A 15,873-nucleotide genomic window follows, 5' to 3' on the forward strand; every position below is an offset into this window, starting at 1 on the left:
CACTCTGAAGAAGTACAACCCCGTGGTGAACTGCAGAGGGGATGACTTCAGCTTTCTAAGAGAACTTGAGCCAAGGGACAAAAGTTATTTGGGGACGAACCAAAAGCAGGTGCAAGAGATGATATATTCTCCTGAATGTTGACAGTGTGCTAGGAAATCATGCGCAGCCACCAGAGGCACTGAGGAAGAGGGTGGAAGAGCCTTGGTCAGGAATGCCATTAGGAATCTAAGCGTCAGACAAGCAGACAGATTTCCTGGAGGTAAGCATGCCTAGGTCAGATCCTGAACCATTAGCTTTTCTGCCTTGGTCCAGACACCCACTTCCTCTAAGCCTCACTCTCTTTATCTGTGCTATGGGAATAAATGCAACCTACAGAACTAACGTAAGGAATAAAGAAGACAACATATCAAAAGGTAACAGGCATTCAGTGGGTGCTCCGTACATGCTAATCCCCTTTCCACCAACGGGAGGGCTGGGCTAGAAGGTCTGGGGGAGTCTGCCTTCCAAACCCTACCTGGTTTTGTGCAGAGGGGAACAGAGGCTTGGGAGAGACAGAGAAGTCAGAATTAAACAGATGAGGTGAGGAGAAGGGAGGCAGCTGGGAGCATTTGAGTTAGCCCCCCCTCCAGTCCTAGGGATTCACGGACTGCGGTAGGAAGGGGGCAACCTCTCCCCCTCTCCAGGGGGACCCTCCACACCCAAACCTCCTGGGAATGCACGGCCACCACCTCCGTCTCCAGTCTCAAAGCTTCTTTATTGTGCTCACATGGTTGCCTCGGAGCTCAAACCGACTTCACATCTCACACACAGCCAACAACTTAATCCAGACCCCCACCTCGACCCAACCCCCGGAGCCCTCTGCCGTGACTGGGGACACCGGGCTGGGGACACTCACTACCTCTTCCTCCTCCCTCCTTCTCCCCGAGCTTCGGGCCTCAGGGTGCAGAGTGGGCACCGGACAGCCTTCCTCCACCCTCTCCAAGCACCTCCCACTTCAGGGGAGGAGACCGCGCCTTCCTACGAATTTACAGAAGAAAATGTCTTCAGCCCCCAACCGCCGGGCGGTCTGGGACAAGCCCTGTCGGCACCTTCCCGCGTGTGTCCCCAGCTGCGGGCAGGGAGCCCCTCACCCTCCTCCCAGCCGGGACGCAGCCCGGAGAGGCGCGGCACGCTTGTTCACACCAAAAGACCGTCCTTGCAAGGCAGCGGCGCCTGGGCGCAGGCGTCAGGCTCGGCGCTCTTGACCTTGACGTAGACCGGGGAGGGGCCTGCTTCGCAGGCGGCAGCGACGGTGCGGGGCGCCAGGGCCACGTCCTCGGGGCCGCCGCAGGGTGTAGGCGCGTACTTGCGGCGCACGGAACGGCTGACGTTCTGCGTCGGGTACCCCAGGAGGTGGGTGACGCGGCTGCCGCGCCCGCTGGCCTTGCACCCAGGCGCCAAGGCATCCTCTCTGTGGAAAACAACAGGCGGGCGGGTGAGCGGGCTCCTCCGCGGCGCGGCGCAGCGTGGTCACAGCCTGGGCAGAGCTGGAAGCTCGTGGCAACCTCTCGACTCCCGCGCCTCCCGCCCTCTACCCCTAGCCTCTCTCCCTGGGTCCCAACCTACTCCTCTTAGCCCCCTTCCTGCCACCTGCAATCCCGTACTTCCATGCAGGGCACGTCCTGACAACCCAGGGGGAACAGCCCGGTCCTGGCGCGCTCCATCCCTCCCTGACTTCTTGCAGAAGTGCTACCGCGCTTTCCCTTTCTTTCCCCTATTCAACCCTGACCTTGCGCGTTCACCTCATCCTTGCCCTTCAGCCTTCTCCGTCTTTCCCTGGCTCCCCAAGGCATTGCAATCATTAGCACTGCTAGTCTTTTTCTATGTTTATTTCTAGTTTGTTTCTAATGTCAGTTTCTAACACTATCCTTATCAACTTCTTAAATAATTATGTCAGAGTTCTCACCGGCGCAATACAGGGGGAAAGTGGGGAGGGAGGAAGAAAAACATGAGCCCTGCTCTCCTGGAGCTTACAGTCTAGACCAGACAGACAGTGGGTGCACAGACCAAGAGGGGAGTGGAGGGCAGGGCCGCAGAGGGGTGGGGAAGGAGAGGAAGCCATGCGGTGGGTGGCAGGTCGACATGCTGAGGTCCCAGCACTCCGTGGCGATGGCGGGCAGGATTAGGGTGGGGGTCCCAGCCGCAGGTGACAGGCAGGGGTGAAGAGGGCAGGGCGCCGGCTCCCTGGCCCTCCGCAGCATGCAGCATGCAGCATGCATCAGGTTTTACCTGATTTCACTAGCCAAGTCGCCGCAGGCCCCTCCGCCGACCCCGCCGCCGTTGCCGTAGCCGAAGGCACCACGGGAGACTCCAGCCCCGGCGCCCCCACAGCAGCAACAGATGAGCCCCCAGATGCCTACGGCCAGGCAGGCCAGCATGAGCAGGGAGCCCAGCACGGCGCCGATGATCATGCCCACACGCTGAGAGTCTGTGGGAAGAAGGAAGGACCATCAGGGCAAGGTCTGGGGAGAGAGATGGTGGCCCAGGACGCTTCTGCCCTGAGAAGGTCTACCCAGTGCAGAAGGTCGGGAGTGGTAAGGTGACCCAACCCAACCATCCCCCTTCCCACCAGGGCACTTCCAGTCCAACCCTCATAGTCCGGGGTCTCAAGGCCACTTGCACCTACCTGAGACCTTCACTTCCACCACACAGACGCTGTAGCCCACATGGTTGGCCACTGTGCACTGATACAGCCCATTGTCCTCTCTGGAGATGTCCTTCAACACCAAATCCCCATTGTTCAGGCCTGAAATGGAGGTTACATCAGCAGGGTTTGATGAGAGGTTCCGCCCCAGCTTCAACCCTGGGAATGGGGTGGGGGATGGACACCCATTCTGGAAGAACAGAGGACACACAGGTCCAGCTCCTGTCTCCTCTTCTGCCTGAAGCACAGAGAGAGGGAAGGGCCCCTCTGTCACTCAGGAGGGCAGACACCTGCAATCCCCACTGTGGCCCCAGAGCAAAGCCTGCTTCTCTGAGCTATGATCTTTAAAACCATGGAGCTGGAAGGGCCCTTCCAGCCTTGTCATTCTTTGCCTGTGACTTAACTCAGTTTATGCCTCTTTCCATGCCCTAGAAAGGTAAAAATATTCCCCCTTCACATATAAAGAAATCAAGAGAGAGGAAGCCACTTTCTGAGACTCGCTGTTGGTCAATATCCCAGCCAGAGGTTCAATCTTTGCTTCAGAACATGCTGTTTCTAAATTAACTCTTCTGTTTTTGGCTGACTCCCTGCTTTTGTCTTCTCTTCACTTGGGCCAGGCCCCAAGGAGGAGTCTGCCACAAGGATTCCAAATGTAACCACATGACAGTGACAGCTCAGGGAAGCTCCAGAGGTCCCAGAGGCTCTGATCTTCCCACTTATCCCTAGTCTGTTCTCGCCAGTTCCCCTGACCTTGATTGATGGAGCTGTGGAAAGATTCCTGGTAGGAGAGCTCGGAGTGGAAGCTGTGCTGGGAGTGGTAAGACCCGGCTCGGTAGGGATGAGTATGTCCACTGATCTTGGCCCACTTGTAGGAGAGGGGCTGGGAGCCTCCATTGGCAAAGCACTTCAAAACCACATCATTGCCTTTGGACATGTGACCCTCAGTCCAGCACATGGGCACTGCAGGACGTGCTGCAAAGAAACAGGCAGTTGTGAGCCCAGCGTCAGTCAAGAGGCAGAGCCAAGGTTCCCAGTAGCCAAGCCACCCTCATTCAAGAAGCCTTTGATGGGAGCAGCCCAGAAGAATCTGGCCCTACCTTGGACAGTCACAATGACCTTCCGGGTAGCCATGGTGGTCTTCTTCACCCGGCACTCGTAGGTGGCCGTGTCAGATACCTGAAGGTTCATGAGGTTGATGGAGGCATCATACTGGCTGGGGTCTGAGGCTGCAAAGCGGACCCTCTGTTGCAGGTGGGGAAGGTTTCCGTGGTTGATCCTCTTGTCCTGGTAACTCAGGAACTGTGAAGAAGACAGGGAAACAGGGACTGAACCAAGCAGAAGGAGAGCCATGTTGGGTTGACCATTTGAACAATTCATTCAATTTTTCTTCCAAAACTTGTCTCAGCTGCAAAAGGGAATAAAGCTTGATGCACCCGTGCCTCATAGAAGGGGTAAAATCAAGCTTTTGGGGAGTGTGACTTCAAGATGAGAACTTCTTGAGGGAAAGGACCAGACTCCATCCTCCCTCTGGAAGGGGTAGGAGGAGTCAAACTGGCTGGCCAGCTGGATTCAGCACTGCAGAGCTCTCCCCTGTGTTGCCCCATTGCCTGAGAAGCCTAGGGGAAGTTGAGTGTCATGTTCTAATTTTGCATGTCCCTGAAGAAGAGAGATAGCTGCAGGTGTAGAGTAAGGAGAATCCTGTGTCCAACACTCACCACATTCTCCCGGTGAGAGGGATCTGAGTTGACCTGCATCCACTCGATGTCCAAACCATTGGGACCATAGTCCTCAGGGTCCAAGATGTAAGGGCAGCCCAGCCTCACGTTATCACCTTCTGCTAGGTACAGGACCTCCTGGCCATCCCCGTTGATCCTCACGGCAGACAGCAATGCTAAGGGAAGGGCAAGGCAGGTGGAGTGAGAGGAGCAGAGCTGGGGCTGACCCATCAGCTTCAGCCTCTGGCATCGCCATTCTCAGTCAGCTGCTCACCCAGGGCTCTGTGGGGCTTCCACAAGGAGCATGGGCCGCTCTTCGTGTGTATGTCTGTGTATGTGCATGAAGTGATCAAGGTGTGTCCTGCATCCTTGAGTTGCATGTTTGATCATGTGGCAGTGTCTGTGTATGCACTTGTATGTGTATTCCCAGACTGAATGCTGTTTGTGTGGATATGTGTATTGCATATAAATATGTATTGTTAGGCTTGTATGTATACAGGATTGTGTACATTCATGGAATAGGTACACATGTGTGTACATTGTGTGCTTATGTGTACTGTAAGGGAAGCATGCACCACGACAAGGTAAGTACTGCTTACACACTCACAGGAATGATGTGTACATGTGAAGGCATGTGGGGCACACGGAGTGGTTAAATGCTCTGATTAAAACGTCTGAGTGGTTCAAAGCAACCTGCCTGACACCTACATGGCTGGGCTTAGTGAGGCGCTGCTGTCTAGAAGCAGGCAGTGAGGTACAGTGACTTCTGGGGTCCCCTTCCAGCCTGAGAGAAGAAGGAGTGTGTCTGTGGCTGTGTGTCTGTGGCCGTGGCTGGTGTATATATCAGGTGGTAAGTGATGTGTCTGCCTGGATGTGCCAGGGCTTTAAGTGGTAGTACCCATGGTCAGGAGCCTGGCTGCTCGTGTGTGACATGTGTCTCTGCAGGACTGTGTGAGCATAGTGTGACATGCGTGGCATTTCCCTCTGTGGGATTGTGCTGCTCAGGTGCAGCCGCTCCCACACGCGCGTTCCCACTGAGTCAGAGGCAGGCAGCCAGCATGCGGAGCCAGGATCCGGATGCTCTGGCCCAAGCTCTCCCTCCCTCCCCTGAAGCCCCAGGCTGGTGCTAGCCCCAACCGGTTGGACCTAGAGAGGGATAAGAGAGGGGATGGACCCATTGCCCCACCCCGGCCCTTAGCTCACTGCCTCCCCAAGTTCCTCAGACCCCTACCCAGCCAATTTCCCCTCCACCTGCATTCTGTTTTGAATCAACCACATCCTTTGGAATCCCAGCCCCCAGAAATCATTCTGGCTGGTACCATATTCATCTCACACACAACTACACTGTCACAGGCAAAAAGAATCAACACATAGACCCTAGTTACTTAATGAAGTATATATCCATGCAACACCCCTCCCCGTTCCAAAACAGAGACGCACAATTGCACACAAGCTTTAAAACACTAATCCAGGAGACACACCCCCTACATGTTCATGTGGTCTCATGTGCGTTCGTTCAAGACTAGACACATCTCAGGAAGCCCTGCTTGGCAGGCTTAGCCTGGCTGTAGGAAAGCAACAGAGGTGCTTTCAACTCTCCCAACACTGCCTCTAAACCATGGCTGGGCCATAGGCCATGCCCTAACCCAGCTAGATTTCAGGGTTACCCAGATCATGCTGGCTGGCTGCTGGGGCCCTAACGGGACCTGGTAATGCTGCCTCCTCCAGCCCTAGGCCAAGAGAATACTAGCTCATTTCTGAGATAAGGATCCTGCTGCACCTGCCAGATCCTGGGGCGGCATGAGACCGGTGAGAGATGTGCCAGTACTCAGCGGAGAGCAGAGACACCTCCCTGGGGAAGAGCTGCCAACTCAAACCACAGTTTTCTCTCTTCCCACACCGTGTGGCCAGCCAGGAGGGAGGGTAAGTATTGAGGGAAGGGAGTTGGGAAGGAGGGACGCTTGGAAAAAAAATACCCCCACCCTGCCTTTCCCAGCCATGGAGCCTCGCCTTAGCTTTTCAGTCTCCTTAGAAGCTTTCTCGACCTCCTTGCAAGGATTCCAGCCTTTCTGCATCCCCTCCCTCTCCCTGGGAAGTAGTTCTTGGTATCTCCCTTTGATTCCTCTTGCTGTAGGACAGGGGAGCTTGTTCGAGGGAGTATGAGAGAGGGAAGGAAGAGAGGGTGGAAGAGAAAGCTGGGTAGGGACACAGACGGGTAGGAAGAGTCTCAACACTCCTGCATCCCATCCCCAAAAAAGAGGACAGTGGTAATTCATTATCCTCCTACAGTGCTAGGGGCTAGCCACTTTGTATTGCTGTTAGCTCAGTATTCGTGCCTGCCCTCCGCCTGCAAATCCTTTCTGAATTTTCAAGCTGCTTCTATAACTCTGAATCCTCCTTGTGGCGATGTCAGAGGGAAGAGAAGGAAGGGGAGGGAGAGCAGTGGTGCACAAATACACACCACACAGGACTGCCCAGGTCCCCCAGGGCACAGCCGCAGCTTGCTGAGTGAGTTCAGCCTCCCCTGCTCTCCCGGAGGCATGCCATGCTTTCTGCCAGAAGTACATGTTCACACAGAAGTGGAGGTGCTCTCCCCTCATGCGTGCCACCCTCACACCTCTTTCTCCCAAATCCAGACCCTAGGAAGAGCACAAAGACATTTCCAGCGATGACCCTTGCTGGGACATGCCCGAAAGCTGGGCAGGCAGCCAGAACACCCAGACCTGAATGCTGTCCTCCCACCCCCACCCTGAGTGCTACAGCAGGGTGATCATCCTGAAAGAGGGTCCTAGCTTGGAATTCACAGGGTCCAGGAAGCCCAGGGGTCTCAAACCACTCAGACACACCCCAGCCCTGCCTCTGACCCTTTGAAGGCAAGCAGCAACTCCCCCAGCGGCTGTGGCCTCGGCAGAGGCCCTCCCACACAGAGATGAAAGCTGATTCTTCCCACACTGCTCCCCCAACACTCCAGTCCCAGCCCACTGCTCACCTGACACTCTCCTGCCCCACCTCCAGTGCCTACAGGTAACTCCAAGTCCTGTCCCCCTGGTTCCAGTGCAAGCCCTTGAGACACCTGTGCCCTATGCAGGCTCCCCAGGGCTCTGCGACACCACACAGACATACACACAGTCCCAACCTTCCAGTTCCAGCTTTCCTGGGGAAAGACCCCCTTGACAATATCCAAACCCAGGTTTCAGCCAGATGTGACTGACTGGGCAGTGCCCACCAGGACCTTCAAACAACCTTGCAGTCTCCTCCGTAAGTCCTAGCTGCACCTTTCCCTGCCCACCTGGCCTCATGCTGGTGGGCATGCCTGCCCACTGCCCAGCCCCATACCTGGGCTCAGACACACGAGTAGAAGGTGGAAGGCTCCTCGAACTCCCATGGCTCTAGGCTTGGTGTTTCCTCCGTCGGGGCTGGGTATCCCGTGGGCTGGTGGTGGTGGGTGTGTTGGGTGGGCGGAGGGAGGGGAGTCGAGGGCCCAGACACTGCCCGGGGTGGCAGGAAGGTGCAATGAGTGCCTGGCTGGGAAGCAGCCGGAGTTATTTCAATGGGAGGGAGGGGGCCTGGTCCCCGCCTTGGGGAGGAGTCCCAGGCACCCTAATTAGCAGGGTGACAGGATGGCCTACCCAGGCATTACCCAGCCCTCACCCAAGCTCTTCCCGGTCCCGAGAGTAGCACAGGGTGGCCAGCGGGACTTATAATTAGGCACCTGTTAAACTTCCACTTCCTCCTGGCCACGTCCTTGGGGTGACAACAGTTGCCCCATTTGACAGCGTCCACAGAGCTCCGCTCACCACTCATTTTCTGCCTCCTTCCCTGGGGGAAATGGGGAAGAGGAAGGAGAAGCTTCGGAGAGGAAGGTGGACCAATTCTTGAAGGGTTACCCCTGAATTCCAGAGCAGCCTACTGGCTCCAAGTCCAGCCTCTTCGGGCCTCCTTATCCCTCCAGTGACACTCGGACCCCACTCCGTTCAGAGGGATGTGCAGGTGCACCAGGGAGAGAGCCCCGTTCCTTATATTGGGACCTGGAACTGAAGGGAAGCCGCCCCCCACCTGTCATATGAAAGAGACTGGGAGTGCCAGGCCTGCCTACCAGGGAGTCAAGCTTCCTGAGCCAAAAGAGAAAAGGGAGGGGTGTGTACAGATAGAATCTCCCCCTGGCTGGCCACTGTAGAACCCTGTGCAATTCAGTCATCCCTGGAAGGAGGGTGTTGCAAGAAATCCAGGCCCTGATCTGGCCCACAGGTGTCAAGGTAGTTCCAGAGGCCTGAGTGGAGGTGTTTGGGGAGAGGGAGGTGAGTGGGTGGATGCTGGAGAGGACAGGACTAGGAAAGAATGTGCCTTTGGGAGTGTGTGGGTGTGAAGGAGGCAGGTGTCTTTGTTCTGCAGTGCCAGGCCCCCTCTTGTGTGTCCTGCCTTGGGGAATCACCCGGCTCTCATGACCAGGAAGAGTGGCCAGGCCTTGAAGGATTCATGCAGATCAAGTCCTTGGGTCCTTGAGACTGGTCCTGAGGGGACTAAGCCAGCACAGGTCCTAGCAGAAGGTGGAGGGCCAGTCTTTGCTGGCAGGCCCAGGGCGACAGAACAGGCCATGTGCCTCCCTCGACTCCAGGTCTGCTGCACGGGCCTGTTCCGCAGCAGGACTCCATCGAGGCAGACCAGGGCCTTCCACCAGCCCTGACGCGGTGCGTAGCAAGGGCACTGGGGGAAGAGCCTTGGGGAGAGTTGTGGAACTCAGGGATGCTGCTGGGAAAAAATAAGACCAAGCAATAAGGAAGCACAAGGAGTCCACGCATCTCTATTCCAAACCCCCTCTACCTGAATTCCCAACAATAACAGGGCGTTCTGGGAGCCAAGAGATGTACACAGTGAATATCCTTATTTCCTTATTTATTTTTAGGTTTATGGGATTTCCTGAATCCTCAGCAGAGCAGGGATCATTATCCCCATTTTCCAGCTGGGGAAACAGAAGCCTGGAGAAACATGGAGGTTTGGCTAGCTGCTGCTGCAGCCCAAGTTAGAGGCAGCCACACATCCCAACTGCCAGGGCAGAGTAGCCCAAGAAAACGACTGGGTGGCCCTATGCCATACTAGACCTGATAGTGCAGGTCAGTGGTGAGTAGAGGGGGAACCAGGTTGGACTAGGAAGCAGAAGGCTGAAAGAAAAAGGTGTGCTCATGATTGCTTAAAGGTACAGTGCAGGGTAAGGGCTTCGCTGTGTTCTGGACTGCGCTGGTGTTGCAGTTGGGCTGCATGGTAGAGTCAGGGTTAAGTTTGGGGTTACCTGAAACTGTGAATGAGACAGAGGTCAGATCTGAAGTTGGGATTAGGATTACAATTGCACTAGAATAGGCTAAGGTGCATGGTTGGAATTTATGTTATACTAAGAAATCAAGTTTTAGTTTTATTTACAGTTGTGCTTGGAAAGAGCTCCCCCTCCCCCAAATACATGGAAATGCACATTGTGAAAAAGCTACACATGGATTTCAAAAAATATTTTTGTACCAAAATAAACTTACCTTTTAAATCCATTTTCCACAATTCTGCTTTGAAGTATCTTCTGTAGTTAGGGCTAAATTGAAGTCTAGATTGAGATTGGTTTAGCATTGGGGTTACAACTGGGTTAGAAGTGAGTTTGGGGTTCAAGTTCATATGATTAGGCTTAAAACATGGTTAATGGCGCTTGAGAACAAGTGTGTTCATGAGAATGTAGAAAGGCCTCGGCCTCCATCTGCTGGTTCCAGGACTGTCCATCGGCTCTGGGAGAATCCCGGGGTAGGTGTTGATTGATGCCTAAGACATAGGGGAGGGGTCCAGATGTGCCTGAGCCCAGCTGAGGAGTGTGGAGACACTGAATCCCATAATAAGTGTCACCTTGGGTGTCGTGCTACATAACCAAAGCTCATGGCTGAGAAAGGGTTTGGGGAAGCAGGTAGAGGAAGCTGTTGGTGACGAGGGGTACTCTGACACCAGTCTGAACTGGAAGATGGGATCCAACAGAGGGAGACTTAGAGAGATGAGTGAAGGAGGGAGTCTGGTTTTGGGGACCAGGAGTTGGGAATCAGGGGAGATTGGGGCCCAGAGGCTCCTAGAAGCCTGGTGAAGGCATTGCCTGGGGGTCTTTAAGCACATGAGGTTAGGGCACCACCTGGGGAGGGTTTAATTGCCACATCCTTGCAGTGTGGATCCTATAAAAACAGCTGTTGGCTTTCCCGCCCTGGGCTTGGAGCTCTGCAGTGTGGATTGATGGAACTGGGCGGAGAGGTAGCCTACAGTCTTCTTCCTAAGGCCTGCCTACATCCCCTGTCTGTCTCTGCAGAGGAGGGTCCTACTCCTGGGACACATCCAGGAGACTATTAGACAGCCCTTAACGCCCCCAGGGAGACAGTCATTGGTGAAGAGACGTGCAAGACATGTAAATGCTCCATCTGAGGTTACGAGAGAGATGGGGGACCTGGACTATGATCTGGGACTCTATTATGAATTTCCAAAAGGACCTCTTGCTTTTCCCTGAGGAACTTACAGCTCTCCTGGGGACAATGGTTCCTCTTCCATTCACTTTGTGGAGAATAGCCCTGATAGAGACGATATCAGTTTCTATTCTGAGACAAAAACTGAATAGTAAAGACAGAGGCCTTGAAGGCAGTGAATGGAGACTTGAGAGGGGAGACCAGGCAGTGTCAGGACCCAGAGAAGCCAAAGGCTGCTGCTTTGAGAGTGCTGCCCAAGACCACCACCATCTAGGGTAGGGCAGGCAGAGGTTGCCACCTGCCCTTCCTCCGAAATCCCCTTCAGAGCAGAGTTCTACCCAACCCTTCCTTCTGGGCTTCCTACTCCAGCCCTCTCCCTTTCCAAACTGTACCACCTGAGAGTCCCCACACAGACCAGAGCCCTCCTCTGGATGCCCGGGGAGGGAATCCCCCAGAGAGAACAGTTCTCTGAGGCGAGGCCAGAGTCTGGGGGCAGGAGCCTTACACAACTGTGGGTGGACAGCATTGTACAGAAGCCAAGGAGTTGTTGCAGCTGCCTTCTCTCCACCCAGCACTCAGCAAAAGGGTTGGGAGCTGAAGGATTACCCCAGTGAGGCCCAGGCAGGACAAAAAGGCAGGGCTTAGAGGTGGCAGCAGTGGCGTACTGGGATAATGTGCTTTGGCAGGCCAGGGCAGTTGTTCAACAGGCTAATCCTATGCCTGCCAATGCCAGCATCCCATACAGGCACCGGTTTGGGTCCTGGGTGTTTCACTTTCTATCCAGCTGTCTACTTGCAGCCTGGGAAAGCAGTGGAGGGTGGCTCAAGTCACCCACATGGGAGACCCAGAAGAAGCTCCTGGCTTTTGGCTTCAGTCTGCCTCAGCTCTGGCAGTTACAGATATTTGGGGAGTAATGAGCCAGCAGATGGAAGATTTGTTGCTCCTTCTCTGTAAAAATCTACCTTCCCAATAAAAATAAATAAATCTTTGGGTTTTTTAAGATTTATTTCATTTTTATTGGAAAGGCAGATATACAGAAAGGAGGAGAGACAGAGAGGAAGATCTTCTGTCCTATGATTCACTCCCCAAGTGAGCGCAACGGCCGATGCTATCCCGATCTGAAGCCAGAATCCAGGAACTTCTTTCAGGTCTCCCACACGGGTACAGAGTCCCAAAGCTTTGGGCCTTCCTTGACTGCTTTTCCAGGCCACAAGCAGGGAACTGGATGGGAAGTGGAGCAGCTGGGATTAGAACTGGCGCCCATATGGGATCCCGGCACACTCAAGGCAAGGTCTTTAGCCACTAGGCCACACTGCCAGGCCCTGTTTGTTTTTGTTTGTTTGTTTGTTTGTTTTTTTAATAATGTTTTCTGACAAGGAACAGCAGTAAGTTGAACACAACTCTTGGGGTTGGGCTTGAGGATGTGGATTGGGATTAGAAGTTAAAGCCCACATGAGGGCTGGGAGGCAAGAGCTTTGGACAACGGTGACCCAGAGACTCCCTAGGCCCTTGCTCAGACTGCGTGTCAGCAGAGGCACCTGAGAGGGAGTCTGCATATGCCCAGATTTCCTAATTCAGCAGAATCTCAGGACTGGCCCAGACACAAAAAAAGCGGACAACACATAGTCCCCATTTCTGTGTCAACAAAACACAACGATAGCAAAGGGTGTGGACTGAAGTTCGGCAGTTGAATTGTTATCAAGGGGGTGTGCAGACAAGGAAGAGCTGTGGAAAGCACGAGAAAGAGTTAAGAGATCTTGGAGACAGATCAGCCTCATGCAGCAGACCCTGCATCCCTGTGACAGATGGCTGGGCTTCGTGCTAGGCCCGGGAGGAACAGTTGTTAAGGAGACTTGGTCTCTACCTTCCAGAATGCTCCCTCAAGTAGGGGACACAGATGAGCGAAGTAGACCCTAGCCCAGAGGGTGGCATGTCATGGCACATGGCACAGGGCCCAGCCAGCTGGAATTGATGTTGAAACAGTGATCTGAAGCCCAAGTGGTGATATGCCAGAAGGAAGACTGGGTGCAGGGAGGCGGTGGGGAGAGCAGCTCAGGGCTTGTGAAACAAACCAGGACCCTGCCAACATACAGACAGATGGGCAAGAATGAGGCCCAGAGTGACAACTGATGATTGTCTTGGGCCCTCCTGTCCTAAGTACCCAAGATCCTCCCTGCAGTCTGAGCCAGGCCCTCTGGATGTGACAAAGATGCTTGGTCCTGAACCATAAGTCTGCATGTCTGGAGAGAGGAAAAGAGAGCAAGACACTTGGTGATGAGCTAACCACACATCCAACGAGACTTTGATCTTTAGTTGGTAGACATGAAATTTGCCTTTGATTTTGCTGTCCCATTTCTTCAGAGAGGAGCCATGATACTGTGCCTCCTAGCGGGGCTCAAGGCCTGCCTTATACCCCCAGTCCCTCTCCCAGGGCAGCACAGCACGGTGTGTCAGAGCCAAAGGCGCCAGAATGACACCAGATGCATGTCAGGTTCAGAGCCTTCCCCATTAAGGCCACCCTGGCCAGCTGGGCTCTGCCCTCTGTGTTTGTTTCCCGTTGCCTAGACACCAGGAGAGGGGAAGATGGCACCCTGTGGGTGGAGCTCAGAGGCCACACAGCACTGTGAGGACTGCCAGGGAAAGGGAGGAGCTAACAGGCCCAGCTCAAGGGGAAAAGTCAAAAAAAGTTCTTCACTTCTCTCAGGTCCCTGCCTTCAACATCTTCTTCCTAAAATATGCGGGAGAGCCCTGCATTTCCAGAATACTAGGTGCATCCCCACGTGGACTCAGGCTGTACAGTGACCAGGGTAGGGGCGTCATCTGAAAAGGGACATCTTAGAAAAGAGCCAGAACTTATTTTGTGAGACCCAGAAGAACAGAACCAGGGCCTTGTGTCAGCTGCTTGGGACAACCTATCAAATCACCAGTAAGAGCTTTCCAAATGCCAGGGCTAACCTGAGGTGGTTTGGGCTGCCTTAAATGAGGTAGTGAGCAGCCTTTGTCTCGGGGTATGCAAACATAAACTGTCCATTTGAGTAGAATTTGCAGAGCACATGCAAACACCAGCAGCTCCTGCAGGTTCTGTCTGGCCTTGAGACGTGTTGATTTGGTGCTCATCCTCAAGAGCCCAGCGACAAGTCTTTCTAGGGACAAGTCTTTGGCCAGGAGCCTTGATCCTCAACCCTGGACAGTTCCTCTCAAGTCCCATGCCCTGCTGCTCCCCACTCCTCACTCCTCATTCCCTGAACTCTCCTTCCTCTGCCTCAACCGTATTTCTATCCCAAAGTTGTCAAAAGTGCTAAGATGACGGTGACTTACTCCTACGGTGATGGCAAACCCAGAAGGAAACAGAGCTTGCACCTTGGGGAGGGGGGCTGAGATGGAGGGAAGTTCTGGGCTTTGGACAGCCAAGGACAACCATGATGTTTGAAATGAAGGTCTTCCTGGCCACATGCCAAGATTCCTCCCACATTCCATAGGGAGGCTGGGGTTCCTCAGGCAGCGGCAGCCTAGGATGGGAAGAGGCCTTTCATCTGGAGTAAACCCCTTCCCATAGGTCTCCCTCACTCTCAGCAGAGCAGAGGTGAGAGGGCTGAGAGTGAGACAACAGGACAAGGAGCCATGTGACTATGCCCCGTGACCTCTGCACCCCAACTTCTTGTCTGAGGCTGCAGAATCTCCCCTGTACCATCGCCTGAATAGCTACCACCCTTCCTCACCCCAAAAGCCCTGCCTAGCTTTGAACTCTTTCAACCCCTTTCATGTGAGCTTAATCAAAGTGCTTTTACTCAGACCAATTAAGGGCCAGCTGTGGTCCAAGCCATAAGGAAGTGCTGAGGCTGTCAGGGGTAGTGAAGGACATCCCAGTCTTTCCTTCCCCGCAGGCCCCCTCCCTCTCATTGAGTCAGGGATAACCTGGCTTGGCCACCAAGCAGGCTGCTGAGTCACCGCCCAATTGGAGTTGCCTCTGTAGCAGGTGAGAAAGTTCTGAAAGGTTCCAAGGCTGCCTCCAAGCCACAATAGTACCCGGTGTGGGCAGTAGGTGCAGGCAGGCAGGTGGGGCTTGGAGCCCAACCAAGAGCCAGGAGCACGTGCCAGAGAGGCAGCTGCCTGCATATCTGAGTCAGAGCTGCAAGGTGGAGCTCAACCCCTGTGCTAGGCAGGCTGGATTCTGAAATGATTGGAAGACCTGAAGTACAGAATCTTGGCAGCTCAGAAATCATCAGGAACTAATACGTACAATAAGACATAAAGGATCAGAGGCCCATACTGCAAAGTCAACAGGAGCTTTGGGCACTTAAAAAAAAATCTCACATCAACAGGTAATGCACTAAGTGGCATCTCCCATTTTTCCAGCACCACTGCAGTTCTCTGCAGCCTCCCAGACACACCTGGGATGATTCTGGGGTTTGGAAAGATGCAGAGTTCATAGAGAAGGAAAACCAAAACCTCCTTGGCAGCAAGTCCAGCCTCCAGCACCAAGAAGGATGCTGGTCACTCCTGCCTCCCAGGCCTGGGACTTGCTAGCATCAACAGCCTGAACACCCTCCTCTCTGTCTCTATGTCCCAAACCACTCTGCAAGCTGGCAGCACACAGCCCTCTGCGGTCTCTGCCACCACTCATCACACTCATAACCCCTACTGCCTCCAGCCCCCATGAGAACCAGGTCACTTTTCTCTATAATTAATCCCATTGGCCACTCGTGAGTGAGGAGGTAGAGGGTGTATAAAGGTATCCAGATGGAGCTGGCTGTCCACAGATCCCAAATGCCTAGCTGGCACTCAGGAGCAGTCCTAGAGTCTATGGAAACCTGGGTAAGCCTTCTTAGGAAGCCTGAGAGAAGGAATCTTTCAGATCATGAGCCACTTCCAAGAGGCATGAAGGGGACCACCCTCAGGGAAGAACTCTATTCTTTGCCAAAGCACGTGCACCCTCTCAGAGGCAGTCCCAGTCTCCCTTCCTGAAGCCAGACCTTGGTGCTTGTTCCCTATCACTGCCCT

At 54.2% G+C, this 15,873-nt stretch overlaps 1 protein-coding gene across 1 annotated transcript; it reads right to left on the reverse strand.

Annotated features, from left to right (window-relative positions):
* Positions 1-704: 704 nt before the first annotated feature.
* Positions 705-4,644, reverse strand: VSIG8 (V-set and immunoglobulin domain containing 8). Its single transcript, XM_004589065.2, has 6 exons — positions 4,400-4,644; positions 3,782-3,983; positions 3,435-3,656; positions 2,667-2,786; positions 2,270-2,468; positions 705-1,451 (listed from the first exon to the last, which is right to left on the reverse strand). The coding sequence occupies exons 1-6, from the start codon at positions 4,628-4,630 to the stop codon at positions 1,178-1,180; spliced, it is 1,248 nt and encodes a 415-aa protein (XP_004589122.2). The 5' UTR covers positions 4,631-4,644; the 3' UTR covers positions 705-1,177.
* Between the last annotated feature and the right edge of the window lie 11,229 nt (positions 4,645-15,873).

This window comes from Ochotona princeps, chromosome 2, assembly GCF_030435755.1.
Source record: "Ochotona princeps isolate mOchPri1 chromosome 2, mOchPri1.hap1, whole genome shotgun sequence".
NCBI lineage: Eukaryota > Metazoa > Chordata > Mammalia > Lagomorpha > Ochotonidae > Ochotona > Ochotona princeps.

What these genes read in the sequence shown, in the direction of transcription:
- VSIG8 (XM_004589065.2), bottom strand. Translation starts at nt 4,630, where the DNA reads ATGGGTCAGCCCCAGCTCTGCTCCTCTCACTCCACCTGCCTTGCCCTT. An exon ending in CCACAGCTCCATCAATCAAG is followed by an intron (nt 2,787 to 3,434) that starts GTCAGGGGAACT and finishes CCTCCATTTCAG; the next exon opens with GCCTGAACAATGGGGATTTG. An exon ending in GGTGGAAGTGAAGGTCTCAG is followed by an intron (nt 2,469 to 2,666) that starts GTAGGTGCAAGT and finishes TTCTTCCCACAG; the next exon opens with ACTCTCAGCGTGTGGGCATG.